General features: G+C 33.4%; 1 protein-coding gene across 6 annotated transcripts in view; it reads left to right on the top strand.

Annotated features, from left to right (window-relative positions):
• ROBO2 (roundabout guidance receptor 2) overlaps positions 1-15,623 on the top strand; it is a 645,961-nt gene that overhangs the window by 503,102 nt on the left and 127,236 nt on the right. For all 6 annotated transcript variants that reach the window (XM_043448631.1, XM_043448630.1, XM_043448632.1 and 3 more), the window contains exon 7: positions 2,333-2,344. In XM_043448631.1, coding sequence (XP_043304566.1) covers positions 2,333-2,344 — 12 coding nt within the window. The remainder of the gene's footprint in view (positions 1-2,332; positions 2,345-15,623) is intronic.

The raw sequence follows: 15,623 nt of genomic DNA on the forward strand, positions 1-15,623 counted from the left end.
CAGAACAGGGTCAACTGACCAAAGAGGCCGCATCCATTTTCATCCATTTAATGCAAGGACACAGTTTAGTATAATTTGCTGATTTTGAAAACATCCACCTGCTGGTTTTTTTTTTTTTTCTTCTTTTTTTTCCCCAGGATGAAATGTTGCTTTATGACAAAGACAATAAGATTTATTGTGATGTTTCTGCTGAAATTTTATCATTATATTTACTTTATCCAATTTTGGAAAAGAAAAAGAAAGAAAGAAAGAAAGTTTTATAATCAAAATCTGAAACAGACTTACTCAGTTGTTTTCCACTTCAGAAATATGGTGATTAAATTAAACTTAATAGCAAGTAGTTCTCTTTGCTGACTGGGCAAACATAAAATTAGAAAGAAATACCTCTAGACAACATTAAGCCTCCTTATATTTATATTCTTATCAAGTAATTCATGATCTGATAGAACTTTTTAATGTGGCTCCAAAATAAATGAACACAAACTGCATATTTGTAAACACGTTTTTCCCATTTTTTTAATTGCTTAAATGGGCTATGCCTAAACAAGACTTCATTGGGAAAACTAGAACTATTTCAAAAACTATTTCTGGAGCAATAAAGTTCTAATTTTCTTGGAATTACCCGAGACTAAATAAAACAGAAATGTATTTTCTTTCTTTAAAACATGGTTTCTTACCATATTTTTTTTCCTTTTCTCTCTTTAGACTCAAAATGCCTTTTTGTTTCTAAAGGAAACATGATGTTTCAGATGCAGCTTAAATTGGCACCTGAAAAATAAAATTAAAAAATGAGAAACTAAGTTCTTTTTCTACTACACATTTGCAAAACTGAGAACTCTTATTTGTTAGAATATGGCACAACTTTATTATGTTATTCTGTTGTCGTGTTCTTAGTTGTTATTGTTGTGTGTCCCTCCGAAAAAAGAAATTATTGTGTATAGTTCAGCGTACTTTCTTCTTCTTGCTGTAGTAAATCCCCTAAAGACTCCAGGACACACCAGAGTTTCACCAAGCTGAACTTCCACCAAGCTGAATTTCCATTCAGTTGCTGTAATTGCTTTATTCTTCTTTGAATGTTCTTCCCCCTTTTAATTGTGAATAATAGTCTAAGATCATGAATCTTGTAGAGAAGAAGTTCCAGTACAATTTCAAAGATTCCACAGAGCTAGAATTATGATGTATTTGTTGAGTGAGTGAATGAATGTCTGTAAATATGGTTTCAATGGCTGTATCTGTCTCACCATGCCCAAGAAGACATCAAGACAAAACTATTCATAAGTTTTAGGGTTACATTGTGTTTGCACTAGAGCTTTATCCACTGGGATATGAGTGAAGCACTTGTTTGTTGAATAAATTTCTATTTTGAAATGTAAGTTTTCGTAAAAGTTCAAATGCTACTAACTTGATTTCTTCTTCCTTTGAATAATGGGGCCATATGTTTTATATTTGTCTATTGCTTTTATACAAAGTGGTTTACTATCTAAATTGATTTGGCAATATTCTTTTAAAGAAAGTATTATTAAGCCCATGTGTGTCTCTTTCCATTTCCGTGCATTTATAAAAGGGGTAGCCTATTTCAACTGATTTTAGTGATTGAAAGTTATGGAATAGTAAAAAATAATAATTTGTTGAAGCAGCAGTTTGAAAGCCATTCTCAGTGTGAACAAGAATCAATTTGTCAGTCATTGTTTCCTGCCCTCTGCCAAAAAGAGAAAAGAGCTTAACCGTGGTTAGAGAGCTACTCAGTTGAAATCTCTAAGGATGTTCCAACCTATTTGTTATATTTTCATCCACCCTGTCCACGGATGAAAAGTGATGTGATCTTAACTTATTACTGGCTGAAAAGCAGCGTCAGGGGCTTTTTCTGTAGTCCCTGTAATGGTTCTGACTAACCATGCTTAAAATCCAATTGCTATTTAAATCAGACAGTGAGGCCTTCTTTTACTGACATGACATTTGCTAGTCTGTGACTTGAATAGTTATATTTATCAGGTTCTTAACTTTGGGATAACACAAGGCTGTTTAAAAAGATCTTTGAAATAATAACTGTAGTAACTGATGATGATGATAAGACCTCATGTATAGTATCTGTCAAACTGCTTAGAGTTAATCTCAGCATGCAAAGTAATTGTTTTCTTAGACTTCTATTTATAATGTTCAGTTTTTATCAAGCTAGGACATCCTGTTCATACTTGAATAATGACACTAGAAATCACTCTACTGTCCATACTTAAATGTAACATTACACATCATGCATTCTGATAATTTTCTTTTCTTTCTTTTTTTTTAATTTCTTTTTTATGTTCTCACCACACCATTGTAATGTCTACAGCTCGCCCTGTGGGTAAGTAGCCATCCTTCTATCCATTTCGCATGGCTTTGTACAATGCTTCATAGCTCATACATATTAGGATATGACAGGTTGAAATACATTTGTTCACCCCTGTTAAAATATTACTTGAGGGACTGTCTGCTGAAAAGTTGCTTCTGACTTTTTCATCACTTTACTACACCACATAGTTACTTTTTACTACTTTGCAATTAATAGGTAAAATTTTCATGTAAAAGAATATGTGAATGGTGAATATTATATACTGCTAACTTTTCTTGAGAAAATTACACTTCAATTTTCTTGCGTGAATCAAATCTTTATGTTTGATATTCGTTAAAATGAAATACATTTTATGCACTTATATTTTTAGCTGCTTGGAGTCTCTGCTTTGTAAGGGTTTTTTTTTACTGCTGCACACTTATTATCTGCATGCCACTTAAACAAACTTTAGTAGAATGCTTCAAGTTATTGTAAATTGATGCTTACACCTAGAAGAAAAGGGAGTGATGATCTGTGTTCTTTGGCATGAAAAATTGTTTGACTATGTCATTCTTCATTTGGCTTTGCAAAACTGAAATTAACAGCTTGTGCTTGCGTTAAGTGGTAATTTTTAAACAAAGATAAAATATTTTTTAATAAACTTTCTGCATTTCTTTTAAAGTTTAGCTTAACCTATCAAGAAATGTGTTTGAATAAAAGAAATCTTGGGAATTGTGTTAAAAGTAAATAAATAGATATATGCTTAAATGGATTGCTTCTTTAATGTACCAAGAGGTACTTTAATAGGTTTTTCAATTTGACAGAGCTATATAACTGGTTCAGCTAACTTCAAAAGCTTCGTTAATATACTGGCTTGACATTATTGGCATTTGGTATATAGTCATCCAGACTCATAACCTTTTTCCCCCATTGGTTGAAACATTCACAGACATTATTGTTCTGTAATGTCTTCTTATATAGATAGCAAATACTAAAGAGAACTTTGGCTTCCTAATCTGAATTTCTGTTTTGCTATTTCCAAGAAGTTCTTCCTTTGTCAGTTATTCAACATTCCTAATCCCCAGTCACTTCCTATATAAAGTTGAAACAAAAGTCCTTACTTATCAGAACTGATGTAGGAATAAATTGAGTTCAACATTGACCATATATGTGAAAAGTTTTGTATGTCAACATTGGTTAACACATTTCTAGTTTCTGAGACATATTATTTCACATTTCAGTATTTCTGGAATATACTTATGGCTTATCATCAATTTCAACATAAACTGTAGGTGTTTTTTCCTTAAAACACCATTATTTAATTGATCATGCTATTTAAAATTGATGCTTTTAGAAGGTTAAGGAATATATTATAGTTTTTGCATTTGTAAGAATTCATATTAATGATAAGTTTACATATTTATGGTATGACATTGAAAATTAAGAAGTAAATGGGAAAGAATAAAATAACAACCTTGCAAATTAACAGGAAAAATCACATTAAATTATAGATCTTTGTATATAAAAAATTTATGCCAATAAACCATGACCACTTGATCTTTATTATTTTGCAAGTTCCCAAAACATAGAACAATATGTTAATAATTTTCAATATATAAAAACTCTTGAATAAAAAATACATTGATTAGAAAATAGGATGTATGCAGGGTATTAGATGTATTTGTTACCTACAAGGCAATTCAAAATTTATTTCTGTTTTTATTCTTTTTCGAAATGATTTCTTAAATTCCCATTGGACAGGAACTAAAGAATAGCTTCTTGACACATTGTACTTTATTCTGGGAAAGTCTGTCACTTCATAAATCTTTCCTGAATGACATGACAATGTTCAGAGATATGAAGAACCATACTTTAAATTTGACAACTACTATTAATTTGGGAAACTGAATGTTTGATATGCTCTTATTGGATCACCAAAGAAAACTGGTAATGAGGAAATTAGCTTGCTTTTTCTTTGCATCAATTTTTTACATCAATTTTAATTCAGGAATTGTAGATATGGCAACTTTTATTGTAAGGTTAGAAGATACAAATCCAGTAAAAATCTAGTATTTGAATCAAGTAAATATTCAAATGCTAGAAAACTACATTATTAATATTTGTTAGTAGACTAAATGTTTTTTAACTTTGAAACTCTTAGCAGTAACAAGCAGTATTCTACGAAGTAGAAAGCAGAGGAAAATCCATTTTTCAATGCTCGTATAAACTATGTGAAGAAATATGTACCAAATGTATAAGATTTAGAGAAAATTCGGTGGGTAGTTCCTGTCTAAAACTTTTAAAAGAAAATTAGAAATACATGCAGATTCTGGAATACTTATAGATTCAGAAATCAATCATTATATTACATACCAGATAAGCTTGGTAGTCTGTGGGGGAAAGCCCTTTTAGAAATCATTGTAAGCTTCCAAACTGGATAACTCTTATAATCTGCATTTGAATCAAAAAATTGGAAACTCTATGCAATTTACAGTGGGAATAAACTCCTTCTTTCCTGTACTTTTGAGAGGATAAGAAACACCCTTGAGTTTGAGGGTCTTCAATGTGAAAAATCTTACTGAAAGCAAACAATCACATAAGTGCCAATGGAAGAAAGTGTTCTCAGATTTCACTTACTCACCTGCATTGTCATCAACACCTCCAAGAGTCCTGGAATCTAACTTCCTTAGTTATCTTTACCTCAGAATCTTGACAAATACCACTTTAATCATTAAAAATCCACCAGCCCATTCTGTGATTTTGACTTTTTCCTCTCCCAAAGGCATTTTTTACATGAGAAGCAAAAGTACATCCTAGGACATGGTTAAGTCTGAATGTTGAAATGTTCATTTGTTTGTTTGGAAAACTTATGATGAGGGAACTAACAGAAGAAAAGGTTCTAAATAGGGATAAATATCTTGCTTCCTATGCCCATCTGTCTTGTCTTCTATTGGAAGTCTTTCCCAAGCTTAAAAATAAAAAAGAACATCTATTTTGGAGATGGGCAACACATTTTTTTTCCTAGCAGCAACTCAAAACATGATGAGTAATTTGGAAAAGAACTGTCAAATCTACCAGCTGCCTTGCATGTGATGGTGAGGCCTGCTTCGGTTTGTGTCTTATGTACCATCTGCCACATACTGATTGCCTCCAGTACAGAAACTGAAAGCTGAGTATATCAGGTGAAACTCATTTAACATATCAAAAACAAATTGACAATAAACAACATTATAGAAACTTCCAATTATTTCCTAATGTAGTAACTCACAAGTATGTTTCTTTCTATAGAATGTAATTGGCCACACAAGAGTGTGTAAGTATAGAGGCATGTAAATGTTTTTGGAAAAATTCCCATCTTTTATTATTATCATTTTGAAGATGCAGCCACTGTTTAAACAGAAATCTATAGGGACATATTTTTTTCAATCTTTGTTTAAACACGAAAATTAACATAACCTCATTTTAGAAAGTTCCATTTCAAGTTGAAGTGGAGTTTTTTCTTTCCTATAACATGCTCTGAAGCATTTTATTGAGGTCACTAAAAGGTCCAATAAAAAGTGAGTGCCTGGAAAAATTCATTCAGAGAATATTATACTGTAAAGCAGATATAACTTTAAAAATAATTACTTTAAAAATAATGCAACTGGTTTTCAACAACTCCACCCTCCACTCCACCTTGAAATTTGGAAAACAATGTGCTGGATATAATTTAACTTAATAATGGAAATATTCCAGTTTCTTTTTTTAGTCAGAAACTAGATAGATACTATATAGGAACCCTCTCATGTCAAGGTCAGCTTTTCTGCAAAAGACATCCTAAGCATCTCTTAGGAGGAAACCTATACTTTTATTCTCTGCAACCTTCCTTCTTTGGACAAGCTGTTACCCCAAGACCTGAAGTGATCATCTCTCTCCTAGGAGCCCTTAATGTTTCCTGCACCTGGCACTAATTAGCTACTTTATGCAGACTCCCATTTAATTTTTATTAAGTATCACGTTTTTCGTGGCTCCATATGTTTTGATTAAATAGTAGGTTAAAAATGCATTCAATTGTGTATATTCTAACAGTGTTCCCATAATGTGAAACATTTAAATTATCTTTAGCTAATGCTAATTTTTAAAGTGAAAAATCAAGTCCTGGTTACTTCTTATGCTTGGCAGGTGTTAGTCATTGACTTGATTCTTTTGGAAGCATCTTTTGTGTTTGACAGTGTCTGTTCAATGCCTTTAATTTGAAGGGTAGGTATAAATTTATTGAGTCATATTTTTTTTCTCAGACTTTCAATTGTCTTCGTATTGAATAATTCTGTAGTGAAATTCAAGGTTCGCAAAATATTTTTATCCTCAGTGGTATACCCTTTTATAAATACTAATATGAATATCAATATATTCCCTTCTTCCAATAACTTTGCTGTGTTATACCTTGAGCCTGATCACCTGTATCTAATGTTCCTAGAACAGCACAACCTCTTAAATCTGCAGATTCATGTTTTAATTTACTCTATTTCAACATGATTTCTTCTGTTTTATCTCTGAATATTTTTCCTTTCTCAGTTCTTTGCCTCAAATACATTGGTTATATTGGCTTTCCTTTGTCTCAATTCCATATTTGTTAACTTCTCTATAATAATTTTGACATCATTTTTCATATTGTTTGTTTTCTTAATGACTATTTATCACCTTCCTTTTTCAGTTGCAGTTATCATTTTCCTATTTCTCAATTATGTGCCTTTAACTTTTGTTAATTTCCTTGGTAAGCTTGAACAAAGCATTCTTCTCCACTTGTCTTTTAACCCCTCAACCTCTATTTTGGGATTTTTGTTTGTGTCTTTTTTTTTAAGAGTGACCCTGTTGTATATAGTTCTATTTAGACTATAAACAGCTATCTATTGTAAAGTATTTCTCTGTTCCCTTATGTTATATTTGGAAGATATAGATGTTTTATCTCCTTTTGACTAATGATTATGTTATTTTCTTGTCATTCATTAAATAAGTAATTAGTTAATATATAGTTTTATTTTATTTAGTTTTGCATAGATCCTGTTTTAGTCCCTATTTGATTAGCCATCTAGTTAATGACTAAAAACTAGAGTTTGCATGTTTGGAGAAGAGAAAGTGAAAAGTATCAGGGTCATTCAGTAAATTCTACTTAGACTCTCATCTTGAATATTTTCGCAAAAAACATGTTACTTTCTTCTTGGTATGCTAGTGATTTTAGTAGTACAGAGCAGACCACTTTAGGTTACTGGCTCCCTATATTCCATATAAAACCCTCTTCATCTTCCTTCATACTTCCTGCTTTGTAATGAAGATGCTTTTTAGGCTACTAGTTTTTCCACAGCTGTGTCACAAGTGCCCACAAATTGAGGGACTTAAAAAGCACCCGTTTTTAAAAATTTCTTTCTTTTAATTTGAGGCTAATTACCTGACAATACTGTGGTGGTTTTTGCCATACGCTGACATGAATCAGCCATGGGTGCACATGTAATTCCCTTGTCCTGAACCCCTCCCGCCTCCCTCCCCATCCCATCCCCCTAGGATGTCCTAGTTCACAGCTTTGAGTGCCCTGCTTCATGCATCAAACTTGGACTGGTCATCTATTTCACATATGGTAATATACATGTTTCAGTGCTATTCTCTCAGATCATCCCACCCTCGCCTTCTCCCCCAGAGTCCAAACATCTGTTCTTTACATCTGTGTCTCTTTTGCTGTCTCACATATAGGGTAGTTGTTACCATCTTTCTCAATTCCATATATATGCATTAATATACTGTATTGGTGTTTTTCTTTCTGACTCACTTCACCCTGTATAATAGGCTCTAGTTTCATCCACCTCATTTAGAACTGACTCAAATGTATTCTTTTTTTATAGCTGAGTAATATTCCATGGTGTATATGTACCACAGCTTCCTTATCCATTCATCTGCTGATGGGCATCTAGGTTGCTTCCATGTCCTGGCTATTACAAACAGTGCTGTGATGAACACTGGGGTGCACGTGTCTCTTTCAGATCTGGTTTCCTCAGTGTGTATGCCCAGCAGTGGGATTGCTGGGTCATATGGCAGTTCTATTTCCAGTTTTTTAAGGAATCTCCACACTGTTCTCCATAGCGGCTGTACTAGTTTGCATTCCCACCAACAGTGTAAGAGGGTTCCCTTTTCTCCACACCCTCTCCAGCATTGTTTATAGACATTTTGATGGCAGCCATTCTGACCAGTGTGAGATGGTACCTCATTGTAGTTTTGATTTGCATTTCTCTGATAATGAGTGATGTTGAGCATCTTTTCATGTGTTTGTTAGCCATCTGTATGTCTTCTTTGGAGAAATGTCTGTTAAGTTCTTTGGCCCATTTTTTGATTGGGCCATTTATTTTTCTGGTATTAAGCTGCATGAGCTTCTTGTAACTTTTGAAGATTAATTCTTTGTCAGTTGTTTCGTTTGCTATTATTTTTTCCCATTCTGAAGGCTGTCTTTTCAACTTGCTTATAGTTTCCTTTGTTTTGCAAAAGCTTTTAAGTTTCATTAGGTCCCATTTGTTTATTTTTGCTTTTATTTCCAATATTCTGGGAGGTGGGTCATAGAGGATCCTGTTGTGATTTATGTCAGAGAGTGTTTTATGTTTTTCTCTAGAAGTTTTATATTTTCTGACCTTACATTTAGACCTTTAATCCATGTTGATTTTATTTTTGTGTATGGTGTTATAAAGTGGTCTAGTTTCATTCTTTACAGATGGTTGACCAGTTTTCCCAGCACCACTTGTTAAAGAAATTGTCTTTTCTCCTCTGTATATTATTGCCTCCTTTATCAAAGAGAAAGTGTCCATAGGTGCTGGATTTATCTCTGGGCTTTCTATTTTGTCCCATTGATCTATATTTCTGTCTTTAAGCAGCATCCATTTTTTAGGCCACAGTTTTGTAGATCAAAAGTCCAATCAGGCTCAACTCAGTCCTCTTCTTAGCACCTCATAGGCCAAGTCAAGATGTTGATCAGGCTGAGCACTTCTCTGGAGACTCTCCAGAAGAATCCACTTCAGAATTCATGGCGTTTGTTGGCAGTATTAAGTTCTTTGTAGCATCAACATCACCATTTTCTCGTTTGCTGCCAGCTAGAAGCTGCTCCCAGTTTGCCTGCTAACCTTTGTACATGGTTACCATAGCCTTCAAAGTCAGCAGTGATCCCTTGAATCCTTCAGGGGCTTGGCTTACCTCTCACTTCCTGGTCTGCTATCAGCTGGAGAAAATTCCATGATTGAAAGGTCTTTTGTGATTGGGTTACACCCCTAAATTATCCTTAAGGTCCCTAAGAACTAACTTAAGGTAGACTGATTAGTGACCTTAATTACATCTACAAAGTCCCTTTTGTCTTGTAACAATCATGGGAGTAACTTCAAGAAGTGAAGGTCATGGGGGCCACCTTAAACTTTGCCTATCTATAATCGACTGGGCCTTTTTTTTCCTTCAGTACCTTCTCTCCCGACTTGTGAATTTTAGTTGGTTAACTTTGAAGTCATCTCATATTTCCCAAGTCTCCTTCTTAAATCCCAATCTCCTTTTCCCTATCAAGGGGTGATGGAATGGGCTCTCGCAGTGTTGACAGATACTAATTGTGAAATTGGTATTAATAAAGGATTGTGGATTGAGTCTAGTTATTGTTCATTTCCTGTCCTCATTTTCCTCCAGATTCAGCCGTGATTGGCAAGAGGACTTCATAATTTGTGGTTTGGTGTTATGGTAGTTTTTCCATATTATTCATTTATTTTGTTGCATTCAATAGAGGAAGGTAGAGCAAAAAGCCTTTATTTCATTATATTGACCTAAATATTAAAAACTTATAATTTTAACCTAAATAATAAAAAACTCATTAATTTTGGACTCTTTTCAAATAAAAATGAAATAGACAGCATGTTTACTTAAAAATAAAGTACTGTAAATATCAAATATCACAGTAATGTAAAAGTCTTGTTTGACTCTTTGTGACCCCATGGACTATAGCCTGCCAGGCTCCTCTGTTTATGAAATTCTCCAGGCAAGACTACTGGAGTGGGATTTGCCATTCCTTTCAAGGGATCTTCCCAACCCAGGGATCAAACCCAGGTCTCCTGCATTGCAGGCAGACTCTATCATCTGCACCCCCAGGGAGGAGTAGAAACAGTATTATGACATTAGTATTAGGAGACTTCACTGGCTATTGTCAGAAAGAAATGTGTTAATCACACCTTCTAAGAGAAATTTTCACTTTCATAAATTACAATATTTCATTGACAGAAAGATACCACCTTACATATATTTATATATATTGTAAAATATATATCTTGATGTACATTACACCTAAATATTATATGCATGACATTTGAATTACTACACTACTTTTTAAAATGTATGAAATGTCACTCAAGGGAATACTACATAATTAGATTCATTAAAAATATATAAACTACCAAATTAAATTAAATTAAATTTTGAATTAAAATATCTCTGAATGCCTTTTTAAATATCTCTTATGACAAACATTGCTTCCTAGATTTATTGAGGATATTATTTTCATCTCCCCTATAAAACTACTAGCTCTTTGTCAGTAAATACATTGTTGTGTTTATCTTTCTGCTGCCTCTAGGTCTAGCATAACATTTACACATGGTAGGGGTACGCCAGTGTTGGTGCAGTTAATTGATACACACATATGCACACATAGGTAATACTTGCCTAGAAAATGTTTATGCAAGCAGCTTTAAATAGTGCTATAAAAAGATTAAGCAACATTAATGGTAACAGGCCAATCATATAGTCCCCATTCTGCTAGTAGGAGATAAAATACAACAAAAAAGAAGGCACTAATGAGTTAGGATGGTGCCTTACTAAGCGTGTAATTAATGTTATTAAGAAACATTGCAGTTGCATATTAAAATTCCGTTAACTAAGCAGCACTTCAGCATCAGTACATTTGTTCCTTAGTTTCAAGTCCCCCCCGCCTTTTTTTTTTTTTCTGATTGGCATCTTCAAGAAATCTTTTTCTAAAAAATGAGATAATGGGATGTGATCAGCCCTCGTGGTTTAGCTGGAGTGCTGACATGACAGTTCTGGCAAGTTGACAGGTTAAGTGAGTGAAAATGGATGTCTTGTCTCACCATTTACACGAAGAGCCTTTTTTAAGCTATAGTTTTCCCTCCTCACCTCTATACTTACAACCTCTTCTACTTGCAATACGGGGGACTCTAGTTTTCGTAGTTAGTATCTAGAGAGGATTTTTTTTTTAACCACTCCTTTGACTATTTTTCTTCCACTGGTGAAAATGAGATCTTTTAAAAGAACAATGTAAATATTGTTGCAGTTAATAATTCATTAGTTTTAATATTAATGGTATTTTCCTTGGAAATTAACAGTCTCTTAAAGAAAACAAAATTTTACTGTTTTATTGTATTCTCAGTATTTTAGTCGGGAAAGCAAAGTACAGAAGCAAAGCTACTATTGATGAAGGACAGAATGATATGGGAAAATGTGATTTTCAAAAATCAGAATTTGTTTAAATTTTTCTCCATTTATAACTTAGAGAATTCAAGGGTTCATTAAAATCACATGTTAGATTTTAGGATGATTTCCTCTAGGTAATGATTTCCTGTACTTGCCTATAGTTGAAGTGCAAATCTATTTTAGTAATTTCACATACCCTAAAGTATATATAAGTATTTATATATATATATATAAAGTATATAAAGTATATATATATAAAATATATATATATATAAAGTATATATATATATAAAGTATATAAAGTATATATATATAAAATATATATATATATAAAGTATATATATCTCTTACTCTCTTTCTGTTTCAATGCTTTCCCCAACTGTCGGAGACAGAACTAAGTCAAGTTACTTTTGTAATGGTGGGACATCCTGTATTGCACTTATCATGTTCCTCACGTTGATTATTTTCATGTAAGTTTCCTCTGGTAGGCAGTAAGTTCCAGAGAACAGAGATCTTAGTACCCTCAGACCCTGATGCTAAATAAAACCAGTAAATGCTTAAAATAATTAAATGCTATTATATGAGTTAAAGTACCAACAAACATCTGAATTTATTTCTAGTACAAATTTATTACTTTGGGGCTTCCAGTAAAAAAAAATAAAAATAAATAAGGTTAGGTACAAAATGTCTGTGGAGTTGGTGTTCAGTCACTCAGTGCTGTCTGACTCTTTGCAACCCCATGGACTGCAGCATGCCAGACAGGCTTCCCTGTCCTTCCCCATCTTCCAGAGCTTGCTCAAACTCATGTCCACTGAGTTGGTGATGCCGTCCAACCATCTTGTCCTCTGTCGTCCCCTTCTCCTCCTGCCTTGTAACTTTCCCAGCATCAGGGTCCAGTGAAGCTGTGTGGTGGAGCTGTTTATTTTAACTCTGTTCTTACATGCTTGCCGATGAGATTTAAATGTGCAAGGTATTTTGAAACAAATGAACTTATCCTTTGCAAAGGCATTCTATTTTTTCTAGATAGTTGTAGAATTATTTCATTTTCTATATTTACATTGCTCATTTTCAAAAAGAAGCATATTATCTGTGACTATAAATTAAAGAGCATGGTTTTAATCACTATCACAAAGCATACACGTGCTTTTCATTTGCATGTCCCACTTACCACCAAAACTCAGTACCTTTGATGCTCTTTGGGCTTGCTTTCCCAGTTACTAAAGCAGTCAATTTAGAAGGCCACTTACATTATTTTGTAGTTACGTTATAGAACATGTTTGACTAGCTTCACAGCCTGCTTTAGTTAACAGATTTTGAATGACCATGAGTTACTTTATTTTTCAATATTATATGAACCTACAAAAATTAGTCTTCTCATAATCAATAAATTCCACAACAGTGGTTAAAAAATATAAAGAGTATAGCTGCATAATTGGAGCAGGTTTTTACTCACATACGAGGACTGAATGCAGTTTGTACATGTGAGACCTCTCATAGATGGAGAGTAGCATATGAAATCTAAATAGACAAAGTATCTAAAGATTGTGATTTGCGTCATTCAATTTTTTTTTACCATTTTATTTTCCATATTTATGGAAACAGTAAACTAGTAGTTTTGCTTTTTCAGTTTGACATTAAAAAAGCAGGTATATAATGTACATCACATATAGAGAGGTAGATTATTAAATTATTGTTGAAAAAGGTATAGATATTGGTTTTATGGAACAAGAATTTTTAATATTAGTTAGAAGGAAGTCACTGGTGAAAAGAAACCACATCACTCATCTAGAGGGGTTATTGCCGTGGACTTAGTAAGAAAATGATTAATTGGAAAGGTAGGTAATTTAGCACTTTAATAGTTTATATTTCTTAAAAAGAGTGACAAATGAATAAAATGTGATTAAATTGGGTTTATAAAAATGATCATTTTAAATCCTATATCCCTAAATTATATTTTTCATTATAAATGCATTGCTTCCCCTGAAATGGATTATGTGTTAATAAGTTTCAAATCAAATATTTTCATGACATTATGCATTTCCAATATTATTAACAGAAGTTCTTTGGAAATCAAGTGAAGTGTTAAATAGTGAAAATTAAATAGAATTAAATAAGTTGAAGGAACAGTCATTTATCAATTAGAAGCCAACCTATTCTGATTACTGAGTAAATATTCAAGTCCTGTTCTACATTTCATGTTAATGAAATGAATTCTTGCTGTTTCTTGTTGGTGGGGCTAAGCCTATTAACTGATTTTTTTGTGAGAACTTTAGAATTGGTTGTTACATAGTACCTGTGTTTTTTGTATGTTTCTTTTGTCACTCCAGGGTGCTGGCTACTCATTTTACAGTAAGTTTTTGGTGCAGTGGGAGTGATGTACAGAACGACATATTCAAATCAATTAGGAAATAGTTTCAAACATATTTTCTTTGATGTCTCCCCATCCAGATTACTATAATAATAAAGTAACTTTTCCCCTTAATTTTCTATTCCAAATTATTCATTTAGAGTACACTATTTGGAGATTTTCCAGGCCAAATAGAGATACTATGCCATTGCAAAATAGTAGACAGCACATCTTACCAGTAAGAGCTTACAATGGAACAGAAGAACAAAGGCACCCAGGTGGGGTGGGGGAGAGGGGGTCGATAGAGAAATAAGACAATACAGGCAAGGGAAAATACCTTAAAGTGGGAAGAATAGAAGAAAAGTACAAGATTAGAGTGTGTTCGAGTTAATCATTCTTGACAAGATGGATCAAAGACTGATAGATATCAAGACGGATTAATCACTAAAACCAGCAAATACGTATGCAGGCGATTGAAAGTCTGGTGCAATATTGGAGCTGGTTTGAGCACAGGTGAGCATCCGGATAAAACCCTGGGACAGCTGACGGAAGACAAAATGATACACAGAGGAGAGCGACTTACAAGCATGTCAATGGCAAGCAATAGAAAAGGCACTGTAGGTTTTGAATGAAGAATGGCTTGAAATAAGTGTACTTCAGAAAGGTTGTACTTACAGGTAGTACAGAAAGAGCAAGATTATAGATTTTATGTGCTTTACCAATAACTGCAATTATTTAGGAAAACATGTTATGACTTTAACAATATTATACCATATTGGAAACCATAGCATATAATTTTTACCCTTGTGTTTGGTAATAGATATAAATTCTCAGTCATATGATTTGAAGTGAACCACGTGTTTAAGAGGTCCAACTATCAAATGGATCAGAAATCTGTCTTCCTATCTATTGATTTAATCTTTAAAAGCCTTTAATAAGAGTCCAGTTTACTGGTCTTTACGTCATAGTGGTAGAAGTTAAGGCATAGAGCTCTGTGAATATTAAATGAGATAATGCCTGTGGATGGTTTAACACACCTTCTGGCCCTTAATAAGCACTCAATTGATTTTAATTATTCTTACTGTATTAAACAGTTTTCAACTCAGCAAGTCTTTGAAATAAGCAAATGATGAAAGAATGTACATTTCAAATATGCTTTAGAAAATCCTGGAATTTAATCAGCAAAAATACTAAATAGCAAAAAAGAAATTTTACCTGAGTGTAAGATGCAAAGGTCATAATCTTTAGTGTTATGGAATAAGAAGCTTATTCACTCAGGCACAAAATTATACCTAAAGAAAGAGCCGCAGAGTGTTCCTGTAACTGCCTTGTCCCATATTAATGCATGCAACTGCTTCATGACTGTCTCCATGTTCACGTCTGCCACAGAAAGTCATATTTTCCTGTAAAAACAGCTTTGAACATGATGTGATTAACCTTTAGGGTCCCCCATCTCGCATCTCCAAGCCCACTGCATGCTCAGCTAGGCTTCCTGCT

This window comes from Cervus canadensis, chromosome 27, assembly GCF_019320065.1.
Source record: "Cervus canadensis isolate Bull #8, Minnesota chromosome 27, ASM1932006v1, whole genome shotgun sequence".
NCBI lineage: Eukaryota > Metazoa > Chordata > Mammalia > Artiodactyla > Cervidae > Cervus > Cervus canadensis.